This window comes from Podarcis cretensis, assembly GCF_951804945.1.
Source record: "Podarcis cretensis genome assembly, chromosome: 4".
NCBI classification, from domain to species: Eukaryota; Metazoa; Chordata; class Lepidosauria; order Squamata; family Lacertidae; genus Podarcis; species Podarcis cretensis.
In genome coordinates, this window is record NC_137173.1 from 3,515,068 (window position 1) to 3,532,268 (window position 17,201).

Here is a 17,201-nt window from a genome sequence, read left to right on the forward strand (position 1 = left end):
TTTACATCACATGATGTGGCTAGTCCCGGGAAAGAATCTTCCAGGCAGCTCACGTGATACACAAAGCTTTGTTCCGTGTGTAATATGAGACCTTCCTGTTGCGTTTGTAAAGGAAGTCTGAGTCACTCGCTTGGAGAAGTTTGAACTGATCGGACATTTTTTTTTTGTTGAGCTGTAAAGTCAGAAATAAACAAGATGTAAAAGGACTTTCTGACTATTCTTCTTTCCCCTGTGAAAGGGGAGAAGGGGGTGTGCATCTTCCACGCTGAGAGATGTCACCTATCGAGATCTCCCTGGTCTGTCTGGGATGCCAGCCAGAGGAAGATCACTGGTAAACAAGTCCTGGGAGCAGGGGGGGAGACCAGCCTCTCCCGAAGGGGCTAGTTTTCCAACACTTGCGACAGAAGTCCTTCAAGGCTTAGTGCTCTGGCTCCGTAAGAGAGTGTAGGCATCTCATAGGCAGTGGCACCCCGGGCTGGAGGTTTATGCCACAGTCGAAAGACCAATGAGGTGGCAGCTGGTCTGCCCCCTGTTCCTCAAACACTTCTTGGTAGTCCTGGTAAAAAGCGGGGAGCATTGATGCAGCTTCCCCCGTGGGGGCGACCACTAGCATCTTGGACCGAGCATGGGGACATGCGTCTGGGAAGAGCACAGTCTGATTGACCCAGTCGATCTGAACATTGTGAGACTCCAGCCAGTCCATCCCGAGCACCAGGGGAAACCAGGGCATGGTGGCAATGTCCAAGGTGCGCACTTCCCGGTGCTGTGGGTGACACAGGACCAAGGGCTGAGTCTACTGAGTGGCACCTGAGCGCAGGAGCTGTCCATCAATTTCCTCCACCTGTACCGGTTCTGGCTTGTCCTGGAGTGGCACCTGATGATGGGCGGCAAAGGCAGAGTCCATATAGGAGAGGGTTGCCCCCAAATCTACCAGAGCATGGGTGAGAATCCAGGGCACACCAGGAGGGTATAGATGCACCAGAACCATGAGGTGTTGCAATTCCACTGGTGCGGGCCCATCATGTGCTGTTTGGGACCCCTGGTAGCAGGGCCTTCGGCTACCGGGGTTGGTGGTTTCCCTGCGGCCGGCACCTTCTCGGGACAGGATCGGGCGTAGTGTCCGCTTCTGCCGCAGTAGAGACACAGGTTCCCCTCCCGACGCCGCGTCTTCTCCACAGGGGAGAGGCGAGGCTGTGCTGCTCCAAGCTGCATAGGCTTGGTCGTGGACCTGCTGGTGGTCGTGGACCTGCTGGTAAAGACTGGAGCCGGAAGCCGGGAGTGCTGGCGGTCCCGGGCCTGACAACGGTGGTCCTCCAACCGATCGTCTATCTGCACGCTCCGCTGAATGAGGGCATCCAGCGTGGTGGGGCGATCCATCGTGGCCAGCTGGTCCAGTATCTCATCCGAAAGCCCCTCAGGATACTGGTCCCACAGTGCAGAGTCATTCCAGGACAAGTCCTGCACCAACAGCCAAAATTCTGTGGCGTAGGTGGCGGCTGTGGACTTGTCCTGTCTCAACCGACGAATCGCCCGATTGGCTTGGTTCCCCTTCATAGGGTTGCCAAACGCAGTCTCCAAGTGGTTACATAGTCTGTCAGCAAAGGAGAGTCTTGCCGGAGCAATGGCAAAGCCCACTTGGCCGCCTGGTCCTTCAGCAAGCTGATCAAGAAGTGCACCTTGGTGCGTTCATCAGGAAAATTTCGGGCTCGCCACTGAATATACAGATTGGCCTGGGCGAGGAACATAGGAAAGCTGGCCGGGGACCTACCAAATTTCTCTGGCAGGGCCACTGGGTACTTGCCAGAAACTGGGACGTCGGCCCCAGGAGCCAGTAAGGCGTCCAACTGCTACTGAAGCGCCGTAACCGCATTGCTTAGCTGCTGAACGGTGTCCGGTCCTGGGTCGAGGGTCTGGAGACTGTCCACCAAAGGCAAAGCGGGGTCCAAAGCAAGAAGCCGGGCGTGGTCGGGAACTCCAGAAGAACAGGTCTGGGTGTTGGCAGAAACAGGTTTCCAACGATGTTGGAACAACCTGAGACTGAGCTGACTGGCCTTTATCTCCCCTGGGGCCTAGGGCGGTCCCTGCCCACATGTGACTCGCCTCTCCTGGTCTTAAGGCAAGCACTCCTCCTGATAGAACTTAGTTCCCTCCGCTTCTCTGCCCTCAGCCTCTGCAGCTCAGGAGAGGCTGGAGGGTTACTGGACCCAGAGGCAGCCTCACCTTCCCCTGACAGGGCTGGGAGAGGAGCACCTGCAGGCAATGGGTCCACAATCACCCCCGGAGCCAGAGTGGATTCATCTGGTGTCTGCTCTTGAGGATCCGGCACAGGTGCGGGCCCTTCAGATTCAAGGCCCTGCCCCGGCTCAGCCGGCACTGGAGGCGGGGACTCCTGTGCAGGCTGGGATTCCTCTGGTTCAGCCTCTGAATCAGATTCCCAGGCCATCACAGGAGCAACTGCGCCAGGCCAAGGATGCGTACAAGGTCCAGGCTGACCCCCACCGCCGGGAAGGGCCAGCCTTCCCTGGTAATCTAGTCAAAGTAACCATTAACAGGTAACCTGGCAGACAAGGTAAAAACAATGCACTCAGATTTCAGTTGTAGACTGCCTTTTCTGTGATGTATGTATGATGTTTCTGGGGGTGGTCTTGGACTCCAGGGCGGGCAATTAAAAATGTCTATGCATGGCTTGGGGTCCTCCTCCTCTCTCCTGCGTGTGGGGGAGCGCCCTCTTACAGCAGTTTATAAAGAACAGGCTTACTAGCTGCTTTGCTTCTCAACATTCTCTGGTTGGTCTCTGTTATTTTCTCCTACTGATAGAGAACCTACTAAAGGCCTTGCTGAAATCGAAAAGCACTATTTCCACTGCAGTCCACTGATCAACAAAGTTTGTAACTCCATCCAAAAAAAGGAAAGAAGAGATTTCTCTGGCTTGTTTTGTTTGTGAGAAAGCCATGCTTTTATCCTGTATGTTTATAATGTAATAATGTATGTTTATAATGTTTATAATGAGGATATAGGCAAGCTGGAACATGTGCAAAGGAAGGAGATTTATATATTCATTTAATTTGGAAACCACCCAACCCAGTGGTGCCGACTTGAATAAAATATTAGTGGGGGCCAGGTAAGGCCCGCCTTGCACTATCAATCACAGGATGCATGCACACCATTTGAATGGCAATGCCTATAATGGCAGCAACTTTTTTAAAATGTAACATTTTGAGCCCGTAGTTCAATTTCTCAGCAGCTCCCCTTGCCCCGGAAAACACTTCTAGCATTCCATCTCCTCTACCTGTGGCATTGTTCAGCAGTGGGGAAAGTGACCACTTCACAACGGATGTCAATTTGGTATGGCCCTTTCCAGGTTTTTCCTGCCCCTAGTGTTTGTCTTTCATTTGTTCTCCTGTGTGTGTTGCCAGTAGAAGCCACAATTCTGTGGCTACTCTAGGTGGTGCAGAAAACAGGAGGAGCTCCCTAGAGGTTGAAGTGCCGATCAGACTTCAGTTTTGTGCTCTATAAATTCCAATTAGGAGTACTGGGGGTGGTTCAGATTCTGGGGCAGTGCTTTTGGCCAGCAGAGGGTGTCAAAAGGCCAGTCTACTTTCATTTTAAAGCAAACTTGGGTCTCCAGCTGTTTTTGGACTACAACTCCCATCATCCCTAGCTAGCAGGACCAATGGGGAGGGATGATGGGAACTGTAGTCCGGGAGCTGCTGGGGACCCAAGTTTGGGAAAGCCTCCTTCAAAGCAACTTTTGCGTTTTGCCCGCAAAGATGGGACCTGTCCACATTTGTATTTTCTTGTATTTTGTTTTTCTCATGACCTTTGTGCGGTTTTAAAAAATGTCTTAAAAGGGCAAATTGAAAGTGAAATTGTATGGCAAGTAGCGGAAGAATAAAAGGTTGCATTTGAAAAAAAGACACAAAGAAAACCTGGGGGTGGCCTCCTTCAATATTTAATAGGGTGGACTAAGACATCTTGGCCGTATTCCCTACACCCACACGTCTCAGAATGCTTAGAACATAAAAACACAAAACATCACATGTTAAAATAGTATTAGATGTCAATAAGAAAAAGGCCTGGTTAAAAAGGTGTGGATTAGCCTGGCTCCTAAAGCTGTATAATGGTTTTTCCGACCTTTGTATGGATTCTTTGATGGGAAGTGAGTTTAGAACTAACAGTGAAGCTCTTTCCACATTCCACACACTGATAAGGTTTCTCCCCTGTATGAGTTCTTTGATGGGAAGTGAGAGAGGAGCTCTGACGGAAGCTCTTTCCACATTCCACACACTGATAAGGTTTCTCCCCTGTATGGGTTCTTTGATGGGAAGTGAGAGAGGAGCTCTGACGGAAGCTCTTTCCACATTCCACACACTGATAGGGTTTCTCCCCTGTATGAACTTTTTGATGGGAAGTTAGAGAGGAGCTATGAGTGAAGCTCTTTCCACATTCCACACACTGATAGGGCTTCTCCCCTGTATGAATTCTGTGATGGGACGTGAGAGAGGAGCTATCACTGAAGCTCTTTCCACATTCCACACACTGATAGGGCTTCTCCCCTGTATGAATTCTGTGATGGGAAGTGAGAGAGGAGCTATCAGTGAAGCTCTTTCCACATTCCACACACTGATAAGGTTTCTCCCCTGTATGAGTTCTTTGATGGGAAGTGAGATCGGAGCGCTGACGGAAACTCTTTCCACATTCCACACACTGATAGGGTTTCTCCCCTGTATGAACTTTTTGATGGGAAGTTAGAGAGGAGGTATGAGTGAAGCTCTTCCCACATTCCACACACTGATAGGGCTTCTCCCCTGTATGAATTCTGTGATGGGAAGTGAGAGAGGAGCTTTCAGTGAAGCTCTTTCCACATTCCACACACTGATATGGCTTCTCCCCTGTATGAATTCTTTGATGGGAAGTGAGAGAGGAGCTGTTCCTGAAGCTCTTTCCACATTCCACACATTGATAGGGCTTCTCCCCTGTATGAATTCTTTGATGGGAAGTGAAATAGGAGCTCTGACTGAAGCTCTTTCCACATTCCACACACTGATAGGGTTTCTCCCCTGTATGAATTCTTTGATGAGAAGTGAGAGAGGAGCTTTGACTGAAGCTCTTTCCACATTCCACACACTGATAGGGTTTCTCCCCTGTATGAATTCTGTGATGGGAAGTGAGATGGGCACTCTTCCTGAAGCTCTTTCCACATTCCACACACTGATAGGGTTTCTCCCCTGTATGAATTCTTTGATGTGAAGTGAGATGGGAGCTCTTTCTGAAGCTCTTTCCACATTCCACACACTGATAGGGTTTCTCCCCTGTATGAATTCTTTGATGGGAAGTGAGAGAGGAGCTCTGACTGAAGCTCTTACCACATTCCACACACTGATATGGTTTCTCCCGTCTATGAATTATTTGATGGTAAGTGAAAGAGGAGCTATCAGTGAAGCTCTTTCCACATTCCATGCACTGATAGACTTTCTTTCCAATGAGATTTTGTTGATGGGAAGTGGAATTGGAGCTCTGACTACAGCTTTCTCCACACTCCAAATTTTTGCGTGGCTTCTCCTCTCTGGGGATTTCGTCGTGGTCACCTTTGTTCTCAATTTCCGTTTCATCACAATCTGCGTTGGAGAGAAAAAGGGATTAGAGCCTCAGGAACAAATGGAGAAGTATTGAAGGGAGTTGCGTGTGTGTTTGTTACCTGTATTGCTTGTCATTAACCAACATATTTATTATGAGATTCTGATGTGTTGTTGAATGTTGCTTTGTTTGATATAAAGTAGTGGTCAAAATTTTGGAAGACTTTTGGAAAAAAGTGTAGTTCTTTTGCAGTAATATTATAAATTTATATATCAATGGAAAGATAATTTGATCGAGAATGCAATCAACAATGCAATCAAACAAAGTTTGTTCATATTCTATCAAACCTTATAGCCAAATAACCAGAAAAAAGAAGCAGAACTTGCTTAGGTTGACTTCTGTCAGTGTCTTATGTGATTGCTATCAAGTTGGTCATTTAGTGAGGTTGAAAAACATAATCAAATTAAAAAAAATGGCACAAAGAGTTGACTGGTCACCCAGAAAGTGATGTAAAATTGTACTATTAAGTGAACAAGGCTACAGTTATGAAGAAATTAGATGAAAAATTGGGAAAAACTAAACCAAAGCTGGCGATTGAAGAATGGAGAGACTGTGCCTACATGACAGAAGAAAATCATCTGGGTATATACAAGATGATATGGTGCAATGTAATGGGACGTTGAGTGCAAATCTGGTCTAAATGTTAGAATTCTAAGGAAAAAGCCATTGTTATCTCTCCAACAAAGGTTGAAAAGATGAAACCCATGTTAACTGGACAGCGGAACAATGGGACAGTGTTATTTGGAGGGATGAGACCCAAATCTCCTTGCTTGGTAGTGATGGCATGAAATACGCGAGAAGAATCAGAGAAGATTTACATCCTACTTGCATTACACCGACCATGAAACACCCAGATAGTGTGATGATCTGGGGTTGTATTGCAGCAAAAGGTGTGGGCAGAATTTGAGTCATTAATGGGAATATAAATGTGGAAAAATGTATAAACGAAATATGTGAGCCCAAACTGAAGTGTTCCGCATGTGATCTTTTCCCAGATACCGAAGCATTTATATATTTTCAACAGGATTCAGCTCTATGTCGTGTTGCTGCTGTGTGCAAAAGGTGCATTCAAGATAATGATATTTCACTGCTGGAATGGCCTGGGAATAGCCCACACTTTAACCCAATCGGAAATCTATGGAGCCGACTAAAGAAACTTGTTATTCAGAAGCAACCCAGCAATAAAGCTCAATTAACAGAGGCAATAATTCAGTCTTGATTGTTGAATGGTTTCTTTAAATTGTTCCACCCGATGTGTATGTCTTTAAGGGGCCAGAGAAAGGGCCAGAGCAAAATAACGAGACCCAGCTTTACAGCTGTGAAACATAGCAGGTGCTGCTGAATTGTATTGATTAAGGTGTGTCAGCATTTGGGTGTAGTATATAAGGAGCAGCACCTAGCTCTCCCATTACCCTGGGGGATGGGTTGGTGGTTGGGTCATGGTTGTTTGTTGATGTATTTAGCGTAAATGGAGTTTTTGTTTTTCTAATTGAAACCTTGTTTAAGTTATTTTTGAGTCCCTTTTTAACGCATGGTCTCCCCAGCAAGCTCTCTGCAGCGCTACCATACTGCAAATAGCCAACATCTTTGGTTAGGGGCCCAGCTGCTGAGTGGATGACTGCATATTTTTGGACTCTGAGAAAGGTTTGAAAACTCCTTCTCCTGTTAGTGTAGTTCTGTGGGTCTGGAAGAGTTCCAGAATGGTTGACCGGGTTCCAGAAGCTGAGAAGGCTCTGGTCTTTCCACAGCTAACAGATGAGAACTATAGTTTATGGTCTTTTCGAGTGGAGGCGCTTTTGACCTCTAGAGAAGTATGGACCTATGTAACTGATGACCCTCCTGACCCTGTAACAAATGCTTGGTCGAAAGGAGACGCGAAAGCCAGGGCAATAATTAATTTGGCAGTCAGCGACCAGCAAGTAGTCTATATAAGGAATAAGAAAACTGCCAAAGAAATGTGGGACAGTCTTGCAGCAGTGCATGTTAGAAAAGAGTCAGCGTCTGCACTGACGTTTTTCAAGCAGTTGTACCAGACTAAGTTGCAGCCTGGTGGTGATTTGGCAGCACACTTGAGACGTCTGGAGGCAATACGCGGCGAATTAATTCGAAGGGACATGGACATACCTGTTTTTATCATTCTTTGTTCCCTTAACGAGGACTTTGATGGTATAGCTAGCCAGATATCTGCCGTTCCACCAGCGCAATTAACTGTGGAAGGGGTAACGGCAAGATTAATGGGCGAGTTGGATAGAAGGGAGACTTGTGCCATAAGCACTCCTATTTCCAGAAAGAATGAGGAACGCCATATGCAAACTTGTGGTGATACAACTGCATTTAAAGCTGCCAAGCGTTGTTGGTTCTGCAATAAGCAAGGACATTTTGCAAAGGACTGCAGATCCAAAAGAAAGCAAAGTACTCCTAAGCTTGTTTCTGTTCGTCAGTCACGGTTGTCAGCCCAGCAGTCAACATCGTACCGTAAAGACAGAAACGAGCCGCGAGCTTTTCACGCTCGGACTGCAGATCATAAAAGAATTAAAGGTGCCAAGTGGAAGTCTTTTATTGTGGACTCAGGAGCCTCTCAGCATATTTGCAATGATCGAAGCTTGTTTATTTCTTTCGAAGAGGAAATTGGTAATGTACATTTAGCCAATTCACAAGTCTTGCAGTCACTTGGCAGGGGTACTGTTAAACTTGACTCTTTAAGCATTACAATAGCAAACTGCATATACTGCCCATCAGTGGACAATTTATTATCAGTAAGGTGTTTTTGCTCGTCAAGGCATAAGTGTGCGTTTCTTAAATTCAGTGTGTGAGTTTTTTGAGGGGAACAAACGTCTATTGTATGCCCGGGACTCTGATGGTTTATATAGACTGTATTTTCGCACCTATTCCCAATCGCCTATAAATTGCAGAGCAGCACAGTCAAGCCAGGGGTTGAGGAATGTAAGGCCTCATTCCGGGTGTGTCCACGAGGCGCCCAGAATTCTAGGACACCTGAATTTTGTTGATGTAATTAAGACAAAGAATATTGTTAATGGCCTCAACTTAAAACCATGTAAATTCTTTATGCAATGTCTATCTTGTTGCAAGAATAAGATTAAGGTTGCACGCAAGGGTAGGTGCTCAGATAGGAAAGTAACTGAGCCATTTGAGTGTGTACATTGTGACTGAGTTGGGCCACTCCCACCATCATTAGGAGGTTCAAAGTACTGGCTCACCCTCATAGACCAGTATAGTAGATATTGTTTGACATGCAATAGCTGAGAAGTCCCAAGCATTTGAGAAGTACAAAGTTTTTTGCAACTGGGTAAAAACGCACTTTAACAAACCAATTAAGAACCTGTTTTCTGACCGGGGCGGAGAATTTGTTTCTGAGGATTTTGAGAAATTCCTGGAAGCGCAGGGGACTACTCATGAGTTATCTTGCCCCCGAAGTCCCTGGCAAAATGGGCTTGTTGAAGTTGTGCAGCGTGACTTACAGGCAGGGGTTAAAACGTATCTGCACGATGCTAATCTGATCAAAGACTTTTGGGCTGAAGCGCTTAATGTGTTTTGTTATGTTAGAAATCGCAGTTATCATTCTGGTTTAGATGTCACCCCCTATGAGAAGCTGTTTAAAAAACGCCCTAATCTGAAATACCTACGCATTTGGGGTTCAGATGTAATTATGCATTATCCCGCTAAGCAGAAATTGGGTGAGCGTAGTGTTCAGGGAAAATTAATGGGCTACTAGCAGGGGGCGTACAGAATTTACATACCAGCAACTGGCAAATTTCATATTACCAGAAGCATGATACAAACTGTAAATTGGAATGGAGTTGCCGTTTTCCAAGATACTGACGGTATAGATAGTACTGAGGAAGAAGAGGAAGAAGCAGCAGCAGCAGCAGCAGCAGCAGCAGGAAATGGTGCTTCTGAATTAATGGAAAAAGACAAAAAGCCTGTTGAATCTGATAATTTGTTTGATGATTTAAAGTCACAGGCACCCGAGGAGAGGTTAGATTCTCTTGAGTTTTCTGACCGTGAGCTTAGCCTACAGGCACCTCTTCAGTCTGACAATGATGATTTACAACCTGAAACTAGTAGTTCACTTAGTCCCATTAAGTCTGAGGAGTCTGACTCTCCTTCCGGACTGAGACGTTCAGATAGAAAGAGGCAGAAGCCACAACGTTTTGCGGATGAACATTTTAATACTGTGTATGCCAATAAGGCGGTTTTTGAGCCAAAAAGCTACAATGATGTTCACAATTTACCTAAGCACCAAGCTGTAAACTGGTATAAAGCTATGAACTCTGAGATAGCTTCTTTAAAAGAGCATAACACTTGGTCTCTTGTACCACAAACCCCAGATATGAGACTTATTGATTCAAAATGGGTTTATAGAGTTAAAATGCATGACAAAAATAAAGTTGTAAGATACAAAGCAAGATTAGTTGCTAAGGGTTTTCAACAAATTCCAGGTGAAGATTGATTTGTGTTATTCACCAAGTGTAAAATATGAAACAGTTAAGCTTTTGTTAAAAGATGCATCACAATGTGGACATTCTGTTTATCACCTAGATATAAAAACTGCATATTTGTTTGCAGATTTAAAAGAAAAAAAATTTATGCGTGTCCCTGAAGGCATAGACGCCGCTGAAGGTTTGGTATGCAAATTAAATAAATCCCTTTATGGTCTGCACCAAAGTGGAAGGAATTGGCACCAAACTTTCGCAAAAGAATTGCTGGATATTGGTTTTTCACAAGGAAAGGCAGACAACTGTGTGTTTATAAAGGAAAGGGCAAACTCTGTAACAAAGATATGTGTGTATGTAGATGACGTGTTAATTTCTACAAAAACTAAACAGGAATATGAAGAGGTAGTTTCACAGTTACAGAAGAAATTTGATGTGGTGGAATTAGGCATAGGTAAAAATTACTTATCCATGCAAATTGAGAAAGGCAAAAATGGATCTTTTCTGGTTCATCAAACTGCAAAAATTGATGACCTTGTTGAAATGCTACGTTTAAAAAATGCAAATGGGAAGGAAACGCCTATGGTGTGTGGTTTCACCTTTACAGGTGAAGATAAGCCATTCCCTAACAAAACTTTGTATCGTTCTGCTATAGGCAAGCTAAATTTCATTCAAAGAATCTCAAGACCAGATATAACTTATGCTTTTCACTTTCTGGCAAAATTTGTGGAAAAGCCCACTACACAATGTTTCTCTGCTCTTAAGAGAGTGGTAATGTACCTTAAACATACCAAACATTATAGGTTGCAGTTTACATCAACTATTGACAAAGGTTTTGAAATTTTCTGCGATGCATCTCATGCAGTGGAACAAAATAATTGTAGGGGTGTGTCTGGTATGGTGTTTTGTTATAACGGTTGTCCATTTGAATGGAAGTCCCAGACACAAACCATTATTTGTCTCTCCACAACAGAGAGTGAATTATGTGCATGTGTTCAGGCCACTCGTGATGTAGAATGGTATCTGCAAGTATTCGCAGACCTACAGATGCAAGTAACACTACCAGTAAAGGTTTACCTTGATTCCCAGAGTGGACTTGCTATCCTATGTTCAGAAACCAATACGCAGCGCACTAGAGTCTTAAGATTACGTTTGCAGTTTGTAAAGAAACTAATTGCTGATGAAATGATTGTATTTGAATATGTTCCAGGTAACAATCAAATTGCGGACATTTTTACAAAAGCACTTCCAAAGGCTACACATGAAAGACATGTACAAAATATGCTTTATGTTTTCGTTTCACAATGATGAACCGCAGGGGAAATGTTGAATGGTTTCTTTAAATGTAAAGGTTCATCATTGTTCCACCCAATGTGTATGTCTTTAAGGGGCCAGAGCAAGGGCCAGAGCAAAATAACGAGACCCAGCTTTACAGCTGTGAAACATAGCAGGTGCTGCTGAATTGTATTGATTAAGGTGTGTCAGCATTTGGGTGTAGTATATAAGGAGCAGCACCTAGCTCTCCCATTACCCTGGGGGATGGGTTGGTGGTTGGGTCATGGTTGTTTGTTGATGTATTTAGTGTAAATGGAGTTTTTGTTTTTCTAATTGAAACCTTGTTTAAGTTATTTTTGAGTCCCTTTTTAATGCATGGTCTCCCCAGCAAGCTCTCTGCAGCGCTACCATACTGCAAATAGCCAACATTGATTTCCCATTATTACAGCTGCAGAAGTAAAAACTTGGTTCACTTCATGGGAAGGCGTTGTAAGGCCGTAATTAAAGCTAAAGGTTACCAATGGTTACCAAAGGTTTCACGTTTTTTCTTTATGACTGCTGTTCTAATAAATACTCCTTCATAAAAGTCATCGCATTACATTCTTCATTAAACTATCTTTCCATTGCTATATAATTTTATGGGATTACTCCACACAAAAGTAGTGTTATGAGCCATCAAACCTCAGAAATACACTTTTCACAAAAGGTTTCCACAGTTTCGGCCACTAGGAGAAGTTGTTGATTTAAAAGTTAATGTTCTTTTATATGGAATCAGATTGTTATTATTTATGTTTCATGTTTATATGTGTGTTGGAAGCCGCCCAGAGTGGCTGGGGTATAAATATAAATTATTATTATTACTACAGTGGTACCTTGATTTAAGAATAGTCCTGTTCCGGAAAGTTTGTAAACCGAGGTACCACTGTATCATCATCATCATCATCACCACCACTGCTACTTCTACCTGAAATTCAATAAGTCTAGCTCTTCTCTGGGATGAATTTTGTTTGGCCCAGTCATGGCATCCCCTCCATCTCCAATGTCAGTCGTCTCTTTGGTCAACCCAAGACTGACAGGAGCAAAAACAAAAGCAGAAAACCTGAAGCTACTTATCTTTCCTAACAATTCTGAAGCTGACATTTAAGATGGCCTGGGCAGTTGAGACCAGCCCAATCGTGGTAGAAAAAGGAATAATTTGAGGAAGATTGTTCAAAGAAAAAACTGTAAGTTACTGTTTATTGTGGGGGTGTTAGGTTCCCAGGTGTTATAGGGGGCTCTGTTGAGCTCTGTGAAAATATATGAGGTTGGTCCATAGACGTATTTTTTGAATTTCCAGCCAGATATGACGATCCCACAGGGAGCCTTACCAAGAGAGGCCATGATCCCACGATTCTCCTCCATGACATCCTTATGCAGAGCTCTCTGGTCAGGATCCAGCAACGCCCACTCCTCGTCCGTGAAACGAACAGCGACATCTTCAAAGCACACTGGACCCTAAAAGAAAAAGGGAAATGTCCGCCTCTGAGACAGCAGAAATATGATCTACTCCACAATGCTCTGTTGTTTCCTTCCTGTTAATTGCAGTGTTGTTTCAATAGGATTGCTTTGCTGCACATTTTAATTATGGGTGCTTATTTTATTCTGTGTTTTAATTATGGGTATTTGTCTTTGTCCAAATAGGTGGTACTCCACCTTGTGTTTTCAAGTCATTCTGCCTACCCAAACATTCTAGTTTCCTCAATGGTCGGATCCACTTTCTCCTCTCCTCGAGAGCTGTTCTGTAGAGGTTCCTTCCCAATGCCCTAGAGCCAAATTGAAGGGATTCTGGGGGGCAAGGAGAGGGGGAAGGGGAGGAATGGGGGGCAGGCCCCATTTTTCATCTGATGGGGCTGGTTAGGTGAATCCAGGCCACTATTTGTTCTCGTTTGTCCACTGCTTAGAAAACAATTTTAGCATTCAGTGATTAATTAAAATAAGCCAATTTTCGTCTCCTGGCTCTGAGAAACAAGCAGGGAGGGTGGCTTCTGGCAAAAGGAGAGGGAGCCACCGGTGGCTCCTCCTTATCCTGACTCACCTCAGCCTCTCGACCTTCCTCTCCCACTCGCCTCCTTCCTCTTCTGCCTCTGATTCTGCACTGCATTCTGCCACAGAGTCTCCCAGCTCACTAAGCCCTGTTTCCCCTTCAGCTTCTGACACCTCCTCTTCCCAGGCTTCTCCCTCTGACCGCCCATCCTTCCTCCACCTCCACTCCTTCGGCTCTGAGCCGTCTTCCCTTCCTGGTTCCCCGGCTGCTTCCTCCCACCATTCCTCTGTGCCCAACCAGTCCATGACATTGCTCCATCCCTCGGCCTCTGTCCCCACAAGGCAGCTTCCCCTGACCTGATCTGGTTCCACAGCCGCTGCTTCCCTTCTGCCCCCGTGAAAAGGCGGATCAGGAGGTCTTGCCGGCATCCTTCTGTCACCTGCAAGAGAAAAAAGGTAAGCAGGGCGCCAGGAGTGCCTGCTTCTCTCACAGGTGAAACAGGGCATCTCTAACTACAGATGGGCCTTTGAGAAAGACTTACCTACTGAGAGTATTTGGATGTTTGTGCCCATTTCATATGTTTGTTTGTGCAGAGATACATCTCCCCTCTTCTGGACCCTTGTTCCCAACTGTCTCCCCCCAAAACAAGATGAAAAGAACCCTCAGATGTGTTGGAAAACCAACAGAATGAGACCAAATGGAGAAAAACCACGTTCCTCCTTACCCAGTGGCCTCTCTCTGGTGTCCAACGGAGGCCTCTCTGCCTCACAGGAATCCAGGTCCATTTCTGCAAAGAGATCCTTTCCCTGAAAAAGAAACAAGGATTCAAAACAGAGAATGGGGAGAAATACGAGAAAGAGAATGACAAAGATTTGAAGGGTGTGAGATCTCATTCCATGGATGCTTTCCCAGAAAAAGGATGGGTCATCAGCAGACCATTATGGGATGTTTTCTGTCCTGTTTGGAGCCCCTTGGGAGTATCCAGAGGAAAGTCTCTCTCACCTGCTCTCTCTCCTCTGCCTGACTCAGGAGGAAACCTTCGGCCAGGGCCACCGCCTGGGAACTGGTCTCCGCTCCGCATTCCCTCACCCAGCTCTCCATCTCTGGAGGAAGGACAGCCAGGAACTGCTCCAAGATCACCAGGTCCAGCATCTCAGCTCTCGTGTGCCTTTCTGGCTTCAGCCACTGATGGTCAAGGTGGTAGAGTCGGCTGCAAACCTCTCGGGGTCCTTTGGCCTCCTGGCAGCAGAACTGCCTCAACTGCTGGCTCTGCAGCTCTGAGCGGAGGGTGTCCTCCTCACCCAGGATCTTCTGCTCAGAGTTTTCCCAGAATCCCCCACTGCTCCCAGTTTGGCTGGCATGGCCTCTTCCTGTTCCAGGGCCAGCTGAATCTCGCTCATCCATCTGTGCTCTCAGGAAGCCTCTGAGAGATTGGAAGAAACCCTTTGGTCTTCTGCCAAGTTCTGTCCGTCTAAATGAGAAGCTCTAGCAAATCCTACAAAGCAAATACATTGTTCTGTTACAGAATTTGTAGGACAGGGGGGGGGGAAATGGTTCCCTGAGTCTTGCTGGAAACCAGGGCTGGACTGCACCACATCCCAGACCATGAGCTATCTTTTTGAAAAGGAGGAGGAAGAGGAGAAGAAATAAATCTCTAGCCTTCAAGCAATGCAGAATGTGGAGGCAACTGAAGGGATTTCTGGGAGATGAATCAGCCTGGTTTCTCCATCCTTCCAGTCAACGCATGAAGTCAGAACCGACTGACAAGGGAGTCATTTGTATCTTGTGATAAATGGATGCTTTTCTCTAGTGGGGGTCCTGACCTGGGGGTCCTCTGGAGTTGCTCCCCACCCCCACCCCACCTCCACTCCCTGCTTCTGTCTCCTTTTCTGCAATCTCACGCTGTCCAAACAGATTTGTGGGGTGAGGTCTCTTTTTCTTTGCCCTGAGGGCCAGGAATGTATCTGGCCAACCCCCAGAGGGCCAAGTGAGCAGGGCCAAAGACATCTCCCTTGATTTTTTGTTGTTCTATTAGATGGCTTAACACAAACTGGTTTGCAATGCAGCAGCCAGACTATGGGCTGGGATCCCTCTCTTTATTCCTGGCCTCTCTTTCCTACTTTCCCTTCCTCCCTCCCCGTGTTTTTTTTTTGGGGGGGGGATTTCTGGGAGATGAATCAGCCTGGTTTCTCCATCCTTCCAGTCAATGCATGAAGTCAGAACCGAATGACAAAGGAGTCATTTGTATCTCGTGAAAAATTGATGCTTGGCTGTAGCTGGGATCCTCACCCGGGGGGTCCTCAGGAGTTGGTCCCCCCACCCCACTCCCCTGCTTCTGTCTCCTTTTCTTGCCCTTGGACTCTCTGCTGCTCTCCAGACAGACTCCTGGGGTGGGGTCTATTTTTCTGTGGTCTGAGGGCCAGGAATGTATCTGGAAAACCCCAGAGAGCCAAGTGGACGGGGCCAAATCTCACTTGAAATTCAGGCGGGCAATTTATTACTATTATTCTGTTAGACAGCTTAACACACAGCCATTGATGCCAAGGTCCCTGGAGGCTCAGTGAGTAGCAGCGCCCATTTCCGGCTGCTTTGCCAGCAACAATCCCTTTTGGAGAGAGAGGATGTGGTCCTGGGATGCCCTGCTCTGGGTGCGAGGGGATTGCTGCAGTGGCCTCCGTGGGGAGCTGCCCTGGGAGACACTGGGAAACTGGATTGCAATGCAGCAGCCAGACTCTGGGCTGGGATCCCTCTCTTTATTTATTCCTGGCCTTTCTTTCCCACCTTTCCTTCCTTCCTCCCCATTGTGTGTTTTTTTTTCTGGGGGGCTAGTCCACCTCCTACTCCAGCTTTGGAAAACCATTTGCAGATGTTTCCTCCATTGTGCAATGAGGCTGAGTGAAGTCACACAGAGTTAAAGTCCCAGGGACCCCTTTGTTTAAAGAAGGGAGATTACGTGGGAGTCAGGGATCCTCTGATCTGCAGGAAGGAGAGTGTTGCAGACCTGGCCCCTCCCTGGCTGGACCCTCTCCTCCTCCCTGACTTGGGGTCCCCCCCTGCAGGAGCAGATCAGGCCCCCCAGGCACCCTCCCCTGCTGCAGCCCTGGGACCCCCCCCCCCCCCGTCTCCCCACTGCACCCTCTTGGGGGAGAGAGAGGAGACTCACCCATAGCTGTCAACCTTCCCTTTTTTGCGGGAAATTCCCTTATTGCAGCGCCGTTTCCCCGCTGCTTCCTGCTGCTATCCCGGATTGGTAGAGGTGAGGCTGCTGATCCCTTATTTTCACATCTGAAAGTTGACAGCTATGGACTCACCAGATCCCAGGAGGGGGCAGCGATTCGGCCCTTGCAGGAGAGACACCAAAGCAACACCCCCCCCCTTCCTTGCAGGAAAGGACTGGGGAGGGAGGGAGGGGCCTTGGCTCTGGAGGACCAGCCCCCCCTTGCTTCCTGGCCTCTCTAGGAAGGCAGCTCACTTCCCTTTAACCCTTGCAAAGCCGAGCCCTCCCTCGCTCAGCCCTCTCTCAGATTCTTATTATTTTTTATGCATTTAGGGGGGCAGCTGCCCCCCCGGCTCCGCCCATGCCCAGATATCCTTTTGGGGGTGAGGCTCTTGGCTGGACTCTGAGCATCTCGCTCCCTTGGCCAGAAACCAGAGGAAGAGCCTGCAGGGAAAAGGGCTTTGCAGGAGGCAAGGAAGCTCCTCCTGGAATTCCGGAGTGGAGAGAGAGGAGGGGATCCCAGGGTCATCTAGTCCAACCCCCAGCAGTGCAGGAATCTCAGCTCAAGCATCCAGGGCAGATGGCCGTCCGATCT

The 17,201-nt window shown here is 46.7% G+C and overlaps 1 protein-coding gene and 1 long non-coding RNA gene across 2 annotated transcripts in view; one reads left to right on the forward strand and one right to left on the reverse strand.

Annotated features, from left to right (window-relative positions):
• LOC307214688 (uncharacterized protein) overlaps positions 1-16,774 on the reverse strand; it is a 193,246-nt gene extending 176,472 nt beyond the window's left edge. The window contains exons 1-4 of the mRNA XM_079973554.1: positions 16,553-16,774; positions 14,392-14,884; positions 14,114-14,195; positions 13,746-13,828 (exon numbers count right to left, since the gene is read on the reverse strand). Coding sequence (XP_079829680.1) covers positions 13,746-13,828; positions 14,114-14,195; positions 14,392-14,793 — 567 coding nt within the window. The 5' untranslated portion in view covers positions 14,794-14,884; positions 16,553-16,774. The remainder of the gene's footprint in view (positions 1-13,745; positions 13,829-14,113; positions 14,196-14,391; positions 14,885-16,552) is intronic.
• Positions 1-17,201, forward strand: part of LOC307215182 — a 207,672-nt gene that overhangs the window by 181,468 nt on the left and 9,003 nt on the right. The window lies entirely within an intron of this gene.